At 35.5% G+C, this 14,850-nt stretch overlaps 1 protein-coding gene across 2 annotated transcripts in view; it reads right to left on the bottom strand.

Moving 5' to 3' along the window:
• Positions 1-14,850, bottom strand: part of PPA2 (inorganic pyrophosphatase 2) — an 85,241-nt gene that overhangs the window by 15,912 nt on the left and 54,479 nt on the right. For both annotated transcript variants that reach the window (XM_032860520.1, XM_032860529.1), the window contains 3 exons: positions 13,597-13,724; positions 10,463-10,548; positions 1,097-1,166 (listed from right to left, as the gene is read on the bottom strand). In XM_032860520.1, the coding sequence (XP_032716411.1) occupies positions 1,097-1,166; positions 10,463-10,548; positions 13,597-13,724 (284 nt within the window). The remainder of the gene's footprint in view (positions 1-1,096; positions 1,167-10,462; positions 10,549-13,596; positions 13,725-14,850) is intronic.

Genomic DNA, 14,850 nt, shown 5'->3' with positions numbered 1-14,850 from the left:
GGGTCAGCTGAATATATTTTCCACGTATTTATTTATTATCCATTTCCTCAACTACAATGTTAACAACATAAGGGCAGAGGTTTTTCTTGTCTTTTCTTTAATACTGCATCCCTAGTACCTAGAATCTTACCAAACCCAGCAGGTACTAATTCAACAGCTGGTGAATTAGTGGGGGGAAAAAATTCAAAGCAGCCATAGTGCAAAACACCTTTATTGTTCCTGAAGTAAAGATCTAAATTCACTAGCTTCAATCTCATAATTAGTTTAAGATTAAAAACTTAATTTATAAATGGGATTTCTAGCCTATGACGACTCCTGAACACACTTTATATAGCAACATTACCTGGTTATCTGAATATGAATTTTCTTATTTAGTGGTCTCCAAATCAAGCATTAATTTCCTAAAAACTTCAGTTGCCTCCGGGCAGCCTTATCACTAGGATATATAAAAATCGAAGGATATCATCTTAGCTAGAAGGAAAGCTGCAAGACAGCCCAACTAAATGGGAAAAAAAAGGAGAAATAGTTTTCTTTCATTTTTCTTGAGCCAAAATGCACATGCACCAGCAGCCAATCATAATTTAGACACTGGATGGTACGTCACTCATGGGAACAGGACAGTACCAGGAGAGTAAATGCATATAAACCATAAATTGGTGATATTAAGAAAAGTACCTTCATATGAAATAAGTGGTTAATGTACCTTATTTTAAAAAAAAATTTTTGACAGAAAGAGAGAACATGAGTGGGGGGATGGGCAGAGGGAGAGAGAATCCTTAAGCAGACTCCCTGCTGAGCACAGAGCCATGACCAGGAGATCATGACCTGAGCTGAAGGCAAGAGTCAGATACTTAAACTGCCTGAGCCACCCAGGTGCCCCAATGTGGTTAATGTACTTCAGAAAACAGAGTTTTAAAATTCAACTAAAAGATTTTCAATTCTCCAGATTAAAAAAGAATAGATTCTAATGTTGTTTTTTAACTATCCTTCTCAAAATACTTGGTACATTTCATTGCTAGATTTTTTTCAGAATTTCTGCTAGATTTCCCCATGAAGTTTGTAAGGTTAAAGGATGCTTTGAGTATTTGCCCCTTACCAGTTCAACTATTGATCTTGCTTCCTCTTGAGTGCAAAGGAAAGGGCTGTCACATACCTGCACATTTGTGCTGGAGAGGAAAAGATAATGTTATTATTAATTGGGATAAAAAAGAAGCAATTACTGAAAAAGAAAACCAATTCCAAATACTCTACACTGAATGCAGAACTCCAGTAATTTATTTCCAGCCAGTGAAAAAGGACCTAATGAATATAAACTGAGATATTTGTACATTCTTTCAGGCAGTTATAAACATAGTGTTCCATAGCACTACACACTCCAAATTTTTTTTTAATTTAAATAATAGTATACAAATCTAAATAAACTCCTGGTATATAAAAGACTGTACAACACAACTATACTTGGACTTTAGTGAGGAAAAGAAAAACCAAACTTGACACATGGAATGATGACTATAAGGAAGAATCTTCATCTAGTTGAGGTGATAAACACTACAACTGGCCAGTGAAAGATGCTATGGAATCCCTCAGCTAGGTATGGAAAGCTAAGCTAAGAGTGGCGAGAGGAAAGCACATGAATATGAGAACTCAGTTTTTTTCCAGGGAGGGAAGCTCAGGGAGGCATAGACAGGAGCCCCTTCTATGGTCAAGGTCTTCCCACACGACGGGGAATGGTAGGCTATCCCCGTAAGCATGTTACCCACCGTGTATTTCCTACTTCCTAGAGGGAAGCAGAGGCATCATTCCTCCCAAAGATACTAAGAATGATTTTTAAAAATTTCATCAAAGAAATTAGATTAAAATGGATACAGAAAGAGGCAGTGAAGGAGTTAAAACCAAAGGGAAAGTAATTAGAAGATCCCTAAAGAAGATGAAACACACACACATACTTGCCCTCCAAGTGGACCTGAGAGATATATATTATCAAATGCACTTTCATAATGGTTTTTGTGAAATATTTTGGGATATATTGATAAAAAGATCTGTCTAGTTATTTACCTTTATAATTACATCTGTCTGTAATCAGACATTGGGTATACAGCAATTACTGTTATGTGGCTGTTCTGCTTTCTATCCAGACTCACAATGTGGGATTTATTTTCATTCTTGGCATGAATAAAATCTGATGCAAGCTGGCATTATCTTTAAGACTATTTTGTATTCTCTTCTCCACAGCCCATACTTAAGTACGCTAAAAACTGAAAAAGGTAAGGCCTTATAAGTCAGATGTTTCCTAAAGAACGTCAAAAGTACATTTTAAAAAAACAGGGCAAAAAACTAGACACTGGGAAGTCTTAAGTCCTAGTCCTCTGAAGAAAGCACAGTGTATGCTAAATATGCTAGTTACAATGTTTTTAACATTACAACTAAACCTAAGTAAAACATACCTTGGAAATTCTGGGAAAATGATGGTAAGAAAGAGGGGAATCTTCTCTAAATAGGGCTGCCAGATAAAATCCAGAATACCCAATTAAATTTGAATTTCAAGTAAGATCAAACTATTTTTTAGTATGTCTCAAATACTGCATGAGACATTTATTTTTAAAAGATGTATCACTCTAAAATTTAGATTTAACTGGATATCCAGGATTTTATGTTAAATCTGATTACCTATTTCTAAAGTAACCCTCTGCTGCTACAACAAAGCAAACCATCAACAGAAATGGTAGAAAAGAGTCAATATTAAAGCCAACAATGTAAATTTTTAAAATTCTGAGTAACTTTTTAATATCCCCAGTAAAATATCTTGACAAGTAACCAATGGAACAGAGGAAAGCCAAGAGACTCTGCCATTTTCATGTTGGACAAATTATCAGTACGGCTGTTTCAAGAATGAAATGGAAGGTATATACACATAGACTTAAGAGAGTCTTGCAAGGCACCCCAATATAAAGATGAGAGATCACGAAGCCTCTTACTTTTTCTCCAATAGGCTCTTCTACTACCATTAGTGAAAAACAGTGCCAACTTCCTCACTGACATCCTTTTAGTTAATAAAGTGTACAATCTGGGTTGTAATATATTTCCCTCTGGATTTAATGTACTTTGAATGTTTGAAGGCATGTTATCAGAAACATTTTTATTTTCTGTAAACTGGCCCTTATGTAAAAACAGCTAATACTGTTTCATATTTACTGATTGAAAAATTATTCTTATACTAAATGTTAGGGACATGTTTAGATGCTAGGGATATAATACTGAACCACTGAACCTCTGTGGAGTTTATAATACTTAGGCATTCTCTTTAGTCTTAAACTACAATTATGGCCTGCAAAAGAAGAAGCAGTGTAATCTTTTAAAGGAAGGAATGACTCAGATGAAGGTGTCTATAATAAATGAGATTTAAAATAAGGACTAAGAAGATTGCTGCTTTCCTTTTTATAACATGATATTAAATATTTTGTTCTAAATTTACAAACATTATATAGTCTATACACAATCTTGCTAACCAAAATAAGCAGACATAACACCAGATGACCAGCAATAACAAAAATGCCACGGATGACAAACCAAACTTCATTCAAAAATAGTAAAAAGGTGCGTTAATAGACACATAATAGTACAAAATGACTGACCATATAAAAAGATACCTGCAAATAATAAATAGACATATACAAGATGAAATTTACAAGGCAAGCAATATGGAACATTTTAGTAAAGAGAAAATTATTTTCTTCCCCACAATCCCAAATCAGACAAAGGCTCACACTCATTAGAATCCTCAAAGACAGTGTCCAGGATACAGATTTGCCAAGACTTTTCATTCTAAAGCAAAGTAGTCAAGAGAAAAGAAGAGAAAAAATTTAAAGAGCTAAGAATAATAATGATTTTGGACCATATCCTCAGGAGTTTACAGGAGAAAACTGACACTGAAGTAAATCTATAGAAAGCAAAAAGAACTGGAGCTCTACATACATAGATCAAATACACCTTCCTCTAGAAAGGTAAAAAGAAACAATTTTAAAACCTACACAATTTGGAAGAACAGATCCGTATATTTGTAATACTTAGAGTTATTCAGCAAGCATGTGTAAACTACCTACTATGTGTCAAGTCCTGTCACTAAGTGCTGAGATACAAACTCAAAGCATAAAAAAAAAAATAAAACAGGGGTGCCTGGGTGGCTCAGTGGGTAAAGCCTCTGCCTTCAGCTCAGGTCATGTTCCCAGGATTCTGGGATCGAGCCCCACATGGGGCTCTCTGCTCAGTGGGGAGCCTGTTTCCCCCCTCTCTCTCTGCCTGCCTCTCTGCCTACTTGTGAGCTCTGTCAAATAAATAAAAAAAATCTTTGAAAAAAAGAATAAAACATACCAAGTTCTACACAGAGGAGTGTACAGCAATGATCTGAGAGCACAGGTAATCTGCCCAAAAGAAATAAAAGTTCACTGCAGAACTGCTTCTTGAAGAATGAGCATGCAATCATGGAGGAAAGACAATGAGATAGGAGGGGACAGAACATGAGGCTAGAAAAGTAGGTCTGGACATGCTGTTTAATATATAGAAGAGCTGGATTATATTCAAGATCAAAGGAAGCCACAAGAAGTTTTTAAGCAAAAAAATGACAATCACATGTATATCTGTCAAAGATAATTCTGACAGTACTATATAGAATACATTAAATAAGAAAGTAGTTGTTATATAAAGTAATATAAAACAACTTATGAATAAATGACAAGTAACTGAATTTAAGTAAAACTGAATTAAAAATTAAATTTAAAAAATTCAGATGCTCTAGAAGTGCATCTGGGAATCAAAACATGAAAAAACTGAAAAATCTGGAAAATAGATGAGTCAGGATAAATAATGGTGAAATAAAATATACAGGCAAAATAAACAGTACATCTCTGATTTCTTAAAAATTAGATAAATAAGCCATGGTGGAAGAAAGACCAAGAGGGGCTGAAGAGTAAAGCTTAAATGGCAAAAACTCTATTTCTCCTACAACACAGTAGGAAGTTACTTTACGGAAGAATAGAAATAATCAAATTATGTCTGTTAAAAGAATATGTAGCTTTCTCAGTAGTAAAGAATAGTAGTAAAAGTAGTAGTATAAAGTAGGAAAGTAGAAAAAGTAGTAAAAGAATATGTAGCTTTCTTAGGAGTAAATACTAAGCCATGGAAAAAAAGAATAAAAACAACAACACAAAGAAGACTACTCAAAGTATCAATTATAGAATTTAATACATGCAGGGTTTTAAAATATTAGTCAACAATTTACTCCAACAGGTATTACTGAGTGGCTACCACATGTCAGGCATAAGGAATATAAAGATGAATAAGGTATCCTTATTTATCTGCTTTTGAGGACCTTATGTTCCAGAAGAGGAGACAAATTCATAAACCAAGCAGTTAGTAACTGGTAAATGCAATGACAGAAGCTCACAGGGAGCAAGGAATGTAGTGTCCTCGAATGCCAGCTCATCTGAAGGAAAGCTTCCTAGAGAAAGTAAAGTCAAAACCAAGTCTCAAAAAGAGAAGTAAGTTAGCTCGTTCAAAAAATGAGAATCCGAATCGGCCAAGAAGTCAATCTCTCACTCTTTGCAGATGATATGATACTTTATGTGGAAAATCCAAAAGACTCCATTCCAAAACTGCTAGAACTCATAGAGGAATTCAGTGAAGTGTCAGGATATAAAATCAATGCACAGACATCAGTTGCATTTCTATACACCAACAGCAAGACAGAAGAAAGAGAAATTAAGGAGTCAATCCCATTTACAAGTGCACCCCCAAAACCGTAAGATACCTAGGAATAAACCTAACCAAAGACACAAAGAATCTGTACTCAGAAAACTAGAAAGTACTCATGAAAGAAATGGAGGAAGACACAAAGAAATGGAAAAACTTTCCATGCTCATGGATTGGAAGCACAAATATTGTGAAAATATCTATGCCACCTAAAGCAATCTACACGTTTAATGCAATCCTTATCAAAATACCATCAATGTTTTTCAAAGAAATGGAATATGTGGAACCAGAAAAGACCCCAAATGGCCCAAGAAATGTTAAAAAAGAAAACCAAAGTTGGTGGCATCCCAATCCCGGACTTCAAGCTCTATTACAAAGCTGTCATCATCAAGAAAGAATGGTATGGGCATAAAAACAGACACATAGATCAGTGGAACAGAATAGAGAGCCCAGAAAAAGACCCTCAACTCTATGGTCATCTAATCTTCGACAAAGCAGGAAAGAATGTCCAATGAAAAAAAGACGGTCTCTTCAACAAATGGTGTTGGGAAAATTGGACAGCCACATGCAGAAGAATGAAACTGGACCATTTCCTTACACCACACACAAAAATAGACTCAAAATGGTTGAAGGACCTCAATGTGAGAAAGGAATCCATCAAAATCCTTGAGAACGCAAGCAGCAAACCTCTTTGACCTCAGCTGCAGCAACTTCTTCCTAGAAACATCGCCAAACGTAAGGGAAGCAAGGGCAAAAATGAACTATTGGGACTTCATCAAGATCAAAACCTTTTGCACAGCAAAGGAAACAGTCAACAAAGCCAAAAGACAACTGACAAGAATGGGAGAAGATATCTGCAAATGGATATCAGATAAAGGGATAGTATCCAAAATCTATAAAGAACTTATTAAACTCAACACAAAAAGAACAAATAATCCAATCAAGAAATGGGCAGAAGACATGAACAGACATTTCTGCAAAGAAGAAATCCAAATGGCCAACAGACACATGAAAAAGTGCTCAATATCACTCAGCATCAGGGAATACCAATCAAAACCACAGTGAGACACCACCTCACACCAGTCAAAATGGCTAAAAATTATAGGTGTTGGCGAGGATGCGGAGACAGGGGACCCCTCCTACACTGTTGGTGGGAATGCAAGCTGGTGCAGCCACTCTGGAAAACAGTACGGAGGTTCCTCATAAAGTTGAAAATAGAGCTACCCTATAACCCAGCAATCACACTACTGGGTATTTACCCTAAAGATACAAACATAGTGATCCCATGGGGCATGTACATCCAAATGTTTATAGCAGCAACGTCCACAATAGCCATACTATGGAAAGAACCTAAATCCATTAACAGATGAATGGATAAGTAAGATGTGTGTATATATATATGCAATGGAATACTATGCAGCCACCAAAAAACCCCCCACAAAATCTTGCCATTTGCAATGAGATGAATGGAACTAGAGGGTAAGTGAAGTAAGTCAAACAAAGAAAGATAATTATCATTTGATCTCCCTGATATAAGGAATTTGAGAGGCAGGGCAGGAGGTTGTGGAGGGTAAAATTGAAACAAAATGGTACAGGGGAGGGAGACAAACCATAAGAGACTCTTAATCTCAGCAAACAAACTGAGGGTTGCTGGGAGGTGGAGGGGGAGGGATAGGGTGACTGGGTTATGGACATTGGGGAGGGTATGTGCTATGGTGAGTGTTGTGAATTGTTTAAGACTGATAATTCACAGACCTGTACCCCTGAAGCAAATAATTATACATTATATGTTAATTTAAAAAAAAGAGAAAGAAATGAGAAGAAAATAGTGGCAAAGGAAACAGCATGAATGGCCTGGAGGTCAATCAGAGCATGGTGTTTGTGGAGTAACAAGTGTTTCTACGTTGTTGCAACATGAAGAGGTCAGAAGTGATGGAAAATGAGGCCAGACAGGTAGCAGGGGCCAAATCCTAGAAGGTCTTGTTTATTCTTTTCTGAGAAGTTGGGACTTTCTGGTTCTTGAGCAGAGAGGCTTATCAAAAGCACTTACGTACGAAGCTTTAAAACACAGATGCTTAGACCCTCTCAGAGAGCCTAATTCACTGGGTTTAAAGGAGGAGACAGTGCATCTGAATTTTCCAGTTTTCCTAATCACATATAGTGTGTTTCCTCTCAAAACACACTATATGTGATTTGAGAGAAATGTTGTGATTAAAAAAAAAAAAAATGTGGACCTAAACTCAACTGAGTAAGGAAAATAGGCTAAAAAGGAATGGGGGAGGTCACTAATCAGTAACAGTGTATATTTTAAGGAATTAAGAGAAAAAAGAAATTTACTAAGACAAAAGGAATAAAAACTTTACTATTGTGAATATATTTTTACAAATCAAGTAGTGATAAAAATAAGAAAATAATGGACAAAACGAGTTAAAATCTGAAGATTCTGACTTTATAGTATCTAGATGCATAAAATTTATGCCCAGAAATTTATGTCCTGAAAATTCTTAAGCTAAAAAATTATTTAGTTGTATTTCCTTGAAAAGAAAGAGGTAAGAGTACATTTAGAATCTGGCTTAAAACCTGGCTCTACTACTCGGTGTGACCTTAGATCACTTCATCTCTCTGTGCTGTCAATCTCCTTATGAGTAAAATGGAGACAATGATACATATCTTACAGAACTCTTGTGACTGTTAATTAAGGTAACACATACTAAACACTTTGAACCCGAAAAATAGTACAAAGTTCAATAAATGACAATTCTTACTGTTAACATAATCCTTATCATTACCTAGGAGACTACAGAAAAATGACTCCAGAGAGTACAAATGAAGTTACCTTCAGAGTAAAGATAATTACACTCAGCATAGAAGGAATGACATCAAGCTATAGAAAAGCTAACCAAATCAACAGTCTCTAGCTGTGTAGCCGAGGAACCTGAAAAACATATAAACCCTTCAAGGACTGTAAAAGCTTTTCAGAAAGTACCGTAAGGAAGGAGATGAAAGCAAACAGCAAGCAAATACTTCTCTGGACACCGAGAGACTCCTTTTTAGAGGAGCTCACCACATGAATATCTCACTTAGAATATTTCAGAATATCATGAAGGATACCTAGGCCTACTAATTAGTAGGATAGTCAGGACCAGAAGGCATTCAGTTATACCCAGTTTTGTTAATAAACTGTATTACTTAAATTAGAAACAATCAGGTCAATTTTAAGATTATGCTAAAAAAGAGTGGTCTGCATAAGACATAAGAAGAAAGGAGATTAGTGAACTGACAGTGTTACTTGAGCTTATAAGAGAAGTATAATGCCCGTGCATTTGTGTTATAGGCAAGATGAGCCTCTCGATGACATGGATAAAATATTTCTTTAGACTAATTATTTATTCCATCTGATTACTCTAATGATTTTTTTTTTTTTTTTAAAGAGAAAGAGTATGTGAACAGGGAATAGGGGGAGAGGGAGACAGAGTCTCAAGGCTGCTCCATGCTCAGCATAGAGCCTGACAAGGGGTTTGATCTCACAACCCTGAGATCATGACCTGACGTGAAATTAAGAGTTGTACACTGAACTGACTAAGCTATCCAGGCACCCCTATTATAATGATTGCTTTAACATCTCTACTGATTCCCAGACTTCATGCTCCAAAAGGGCAGGGATTCTTTTTATTATAGTCACACCAACAATCCTAGTATCAGCCGAGTCCCTGGCAGAAGACCTTCAAATCAGTATTTGTTGAAGAGTGAATAACTTCTGAATTTTGCCTGATTCCGAGAAGGGGACAATGAAGTTGGGTGCCACTCCACTCTCTAAAATGACTATCTGTGTTTGCTTCCTACAGTTAGGCTTACCAAGAGCCCACTGTTTTTTTTTTTCTAAACCTGTTGATGTGAGTTGCCCTTTTTACTATTTCATAATTTAAGTGGTAATTATGCTCATCAAAGAAGGGAGTGTAGAAAGAGAACAGATTCTATGAACACTAAGTAGGCTCTAAAACTACAAAGGCTAAAAAGCCTCAATAAAGGTAACTCACTATAGTAACTGGTGTCAAAGTAGTGTGGGTAAGAAAACTGTAAAAAAAGGTTTAGGAAACAGAACCTAAGAATCTTTAAGAGTTTTTAACTGTAAGGAGTTTAAGGATTAGAGGATCTTATCTTGGTTTTCTATTCTGTATTATGTTAGAATATATATAACTTATTTGGAACATATACAGAAAAGGTCTTAGCCCTATATCCAAAGAGGAGTAAATAAATGTACGTTTAAATGTTTTAAAATAGAAAAAAATGAGTTATGTATGTTACTATCATTTGATTCCCTTTCATTAATCAGCTAGTGACCCAGATCATGTTGGATAAAAAGGCTTATTACTATTTCACCAAGAAATGATGTAGTAGTTACACATAAACAAAATAACCATTTGCATATTGAAAAATCACTTTTTATCCCATCTTTGCATATATCACAATGTATAATAATTAAAATGCCTGTTTACTCAACAGAATCCCCCACTAAACTATAAATCTGAGAAAGGTAACCATGTCAATTCCTACTTTCATAGTGTCCAGCACTTGGTACTGCTTTCCAAATGGGTGCTCCATAAGCATTTAAAAAAAAAAAAAAATCCAACTCTCCTTTTTTATCTGACTAGTATAATATAGCTGTTTAGTACCATTAATAATAAAATAACATTACATAGAAAAAATGAATTCTTACCAACTTATAGCCCCTCCATCACACTTCTTCATAAGCAATGTTTTCCAACATTCATGAGTAGATTTAATAACTTCAAGAGCAAAAGCCTATTTCAAACCAAAAACAGACATAAAGATCACATCATTATATTAACATGGAACTATTCTCACTATGACAGCTTATTTTTAAGAATACGAGCTCTGGAGTCAGGCAAACCTGAGTATAAATTCTGGCAGCCTTATTTATCAGCTGTGTGACTTTTGAGCAAGTTACTTTATCTAACCTTCAACTTCTTCATCTGTCAAGTAGAAGGTAATGGAGAAATTGTAATTTGGGGGTTGGTAAACTAGGCCCAAATAGGCCAAATCTAGCTCACCACGGGTTTTTATAAATAAAGTTTTATTGAACATAGTCATGCCCATTCATTTGTGACATGGCCTATGACTGCTTTAGCACTACAATGGCAGAGGTGAGAAGTTGCGACAGAAACCATACAGCCTACAAAAACTAAAAGATTTACTACCTGGTGCTTTACAGAAAAAAGTTGCCAACACCTGATTTAAATTAACCAGCTGCTGAAAGGATAAACAAGTTGTGCAAAGTGCTTAGTCTAGTCCCTTGCCTGTAAGTAAGCATATACCTATTAATTCCATCACCATCAAAACTGCAATCTAACTGTATAATCATTTTAGAATATCCACTGTCTAAAAGTAGTAAGCCTCCTAAACATTCTCAAATTTTTTCTTAGTATAAATTCCTACTGTGGCCCAAAATGCAAAATCAACAATATATACCTCTTGCTAGATCCGTATCTATAAGACTATCTAAAGGAACACTTGCTTTGTTATTCCAAAGCAGCAAATTTCATTTTTCTCCTCCTAATGTTGCTAATTTTCCTTAAGGAGGGTCCTTATATATTAACTAATTCATACTACCTCCTTTCTCTTTCTATGACAACTAAACACATTATGGTAAGAAATGAAGAAAATAAAAAATCTTGGGAACCAAGATGTAATAATGAGAAATGTACTTCTGGTGGGAAAAAAAAAAGTTCTTTCAGCTCTATTGTTGCCTGAGATAAAGGAGTATGGCCCAAAGAGGCGCTATTGGGGAGTTCCACTTAAGACCTGGGACAAAAAAGCCAATTTATTGTCCAGATAATAAAAAGAAAGATTTTTAACCGAATTATTCAGATAATTATGATTATTTAGAATCACTTTTCCACCTGCTTAAAGGAGTTGGCAAGAAAAATCTTTTTCAAACATGGTGTCATCTTTTCAAATATGGTTTCACTTCTCTGTGGGACACAAAGAATAGCATGGAGGACATCAGAAGGGAAAAATGAAGGTGGGGGGGGAATTGGAGGGGGAGACAAACCATGAAAGACTGTGGACTCCGGGAAACAAATTGAGGGTTTCAGACGGAAGGGGGCTAGGGGGATGGGTTAGCCTGGTGATGGGGATTAAGGAAGGCACATATTACAATGAGCACTGGATGTTACATGCAAACAATGAATCATGGAAAACTATATGGGGAACTATTAAGTACTGTATGGTGACTAACATACTAGTTAAAAAAACATGGTGAAGAGATACAATTTAATTTTCCTGAGTTAGGCACTATATTTTAAACAGAAGCGGTAAAAAGCAATGAATAAGATATTATGCTCCAAAATCAGGTTGTATAATTGACCTAGTCTTCACTCAGAAAAAAATTAGTATTTATCAAAATCAAGCAAAAGAAAACAAAGTAAGACAAAACAACAACCAAAAAAAACCTACCCCAAACCACCTCATTCTATAAATTCATGATTTAGCAATTTTACCCTGAGGCAATAAGGAGCCACAAAAGTTCAAATGAAAAATATAAAATATAAAATTTTTTACAGGAAAAAAACAAAAAATAATTTACTTATAAATTTTTAATATTTTATTTTTAAGAAAGAATATCAGGGCACCTAGGTGGCTCAGTGTTAAGCCTCTGCCTTCTGCTCACGTCATGATCTCAGAGTCCTAGGATTGAGCCCCGCATCGGGCTCTCTGCTCAGTGGGGAGTCTGCTTCCCCCTCCCTCTCTCTCTGCCTGCCTCTCTGCCTACTTGTGATCTCTGTCAAATAAACAAAATCTTAAAAAAAAAAAAAAAGAGTATCTATTTGAAAACAAATTTTGTATCTACATTTACTAAGTCTTAGACAAAGCCCTCAAGATCTTAAAGATTCTTTGAATGCACCTCTTCAAAAATACTAGGTCAAGCAATAAATTCTTATATAGCAAGATATTTATTATAATTTTTAAGTTTCCATTCACATTGTTTATTTTACATATATTTTACTTATTAGTACCCACATAAGTGTTGGTGTATGTGTAATTTAAATAATGGTGATAACTTTAAAAAAATATTCCATGTGGGGCGCCTGGGTGGCTCAGTGGGTTAAGCCACTGCCTTCGGCTCAGGTCGTGATCTCAGGGTCCTGGGATCGAGCCCCGCATCGGGCTCTCTGCTCGATGTGGGAAGCAGTGGGAAGCCTGCTTCCTTCTCTCTCTTTGCCTGCTTGTGATCTCTCTCTGTCAAATAAATAAATAAAATCTTAAAAAAAAAAATATTCCATGACTTAGACTTGATGTCTTTGGTCCATTTTCTCCATTTGTGTCATATCAGACAAACTTCATGCTAACTCTGTGGTATTCTAATAGAAAAATCCTATGACAGTAAGATAATTCAAATGCTTTCTTAATTGTTAAGCAGCTTAAGTCAGTCATGGTAGGCTGAACTATTAAGGGGGAAGCCCCTTTGGATTTATAGTAAGTAAAGTAAGTAACTTTCTCCTCTCCAGAATAGGAAATGGAAGCTTCTTCATACACAGTTTGCGGAGTTAGACTAACCATGGAAATCCTTCATTTTCTGAGATGAGGGAGTTGTCAATAGATAAAGAGATGAATATATATATGTATCAAAGCTTATTAATTCACTTAGATCTCCTGAAAAAAAATCCTCTTAAATATATATGATAAAATGTCCTTAAATATTGAAGTCAATATAAAGCACTTTTGTTACCATGTTACCTAAAAATATTCACATAAGAAACGCCCCAAACTGAAAGAAGTATTGTACAAGTATCACAAGGTCCGTTTTCAAATAAAGATTATCATTTTCACCTTGTTTTTGAATTCTCCGTTAAAAGCAAACTGGTTTTCAGGTTTTCCTTCTGGCACCTTATAAAATCTAAACCAATTAAGCGTAGCTTCCAAGTAACCTGGTTTGTATTTCTTAACATCATCAATATCTGCAAGTGAAGAAACAAAATGCTTTTTGTTAAAAGCTGAAATCCATTCTCATTAGTGGTAAAACACTGGACTATGGGAATCCACCTCTGGGGCTAACTTTCAGCATAATCATTAACATGTACCATACTACCTCTGGACTGGAGATTTTTTTCACATGTAAAACATTACTCCATTCTACAACATTTCTTAAGCACCTTCAGATAGTATGGCAGGCACGAAGGATAAGCAGATGAAGACAACAAAGTTTTTTTCCTCAAGGAGCTCAGAGGTCTAATTAAAGCAAAGAGAGAACTAACAGCAATGTAGTAAGTGAGATATACTTAAGGACTAATGTTATTTTGTGAGCAAAAGGGTAAGGTCATTTACATCAGGATCTGTGTTTTTGAAATATTAAGCTAAAGGACAACTGAAGATAAAATGGAGAGGGCAGTCCCCGGAAGAGGATACACCAAAGTCAGATGAGAAGGGTTTTACACACTTACACACCAAATACTTAAGTTTCTCATTCTGTGTCAGACATTGTTCTAAGCAGTAAAGTAGAACACTAAACAGAAATAAGCCCCTACGCTCATGGTTTATACAGTAGGAAGAGACAGACAACAAACAGAGAGACAAATATACAATGTTTAGTGGTAAAAGTCTGATGAAGAAAAAATAAAGCAGAGTACGAAAGAGAATGCATATGGCAATTTTAAACAGAGTGATATCTGGATGGTTCAGTTTTTTCATTTCAAATTCTGTACTGATTTCCAGGATTTAAGTTCATTACCACAAGAACAGCTCAACCATCACATTTTGAGGACATTCATTTAAATAATTGGAAATATTACTATATTAATAACAGACCCTTCTCCAAAAGAGGTCTCCAAAGAATGTATCCTTCCCAATAAATATCAATTAAATAAAATATGAGGAATAACTAGGTAAAACTAGCAATCTGTACTCTCCACCAGACTTTGACTTAGGGGAAATTTATCATAGGCCTTTATGCACAATATAACAGCCATGACAGTGTTTGAAAAATGAAAAACTTATTACTAAATATAAGTGACACAATGCATTGGGATAATTCAAAGACCACTGGTTTCATACCTGCTCATCCAAGTTTCGTGGGAATCTCCATTC

The sequence above is a fragment of the Lontra canadensis genome, unplaced genomic scaffold, assembly GCF_010015895.1.
Source record: "Lontra canadensis isolate GAN:19392208 unplaced genomic scaffold, GSC_riverotter_1.0 scaffold1, whole genome shotgun sequence".
NCBI lineage: Eukaryota > Metazoa > Chordata > Mammalia > Carnivora > Mustelidae > Lontra > Lontra canadensis.
This window is presented reverse-complemented; position numbering and strand designations above follow the sequence as displayed.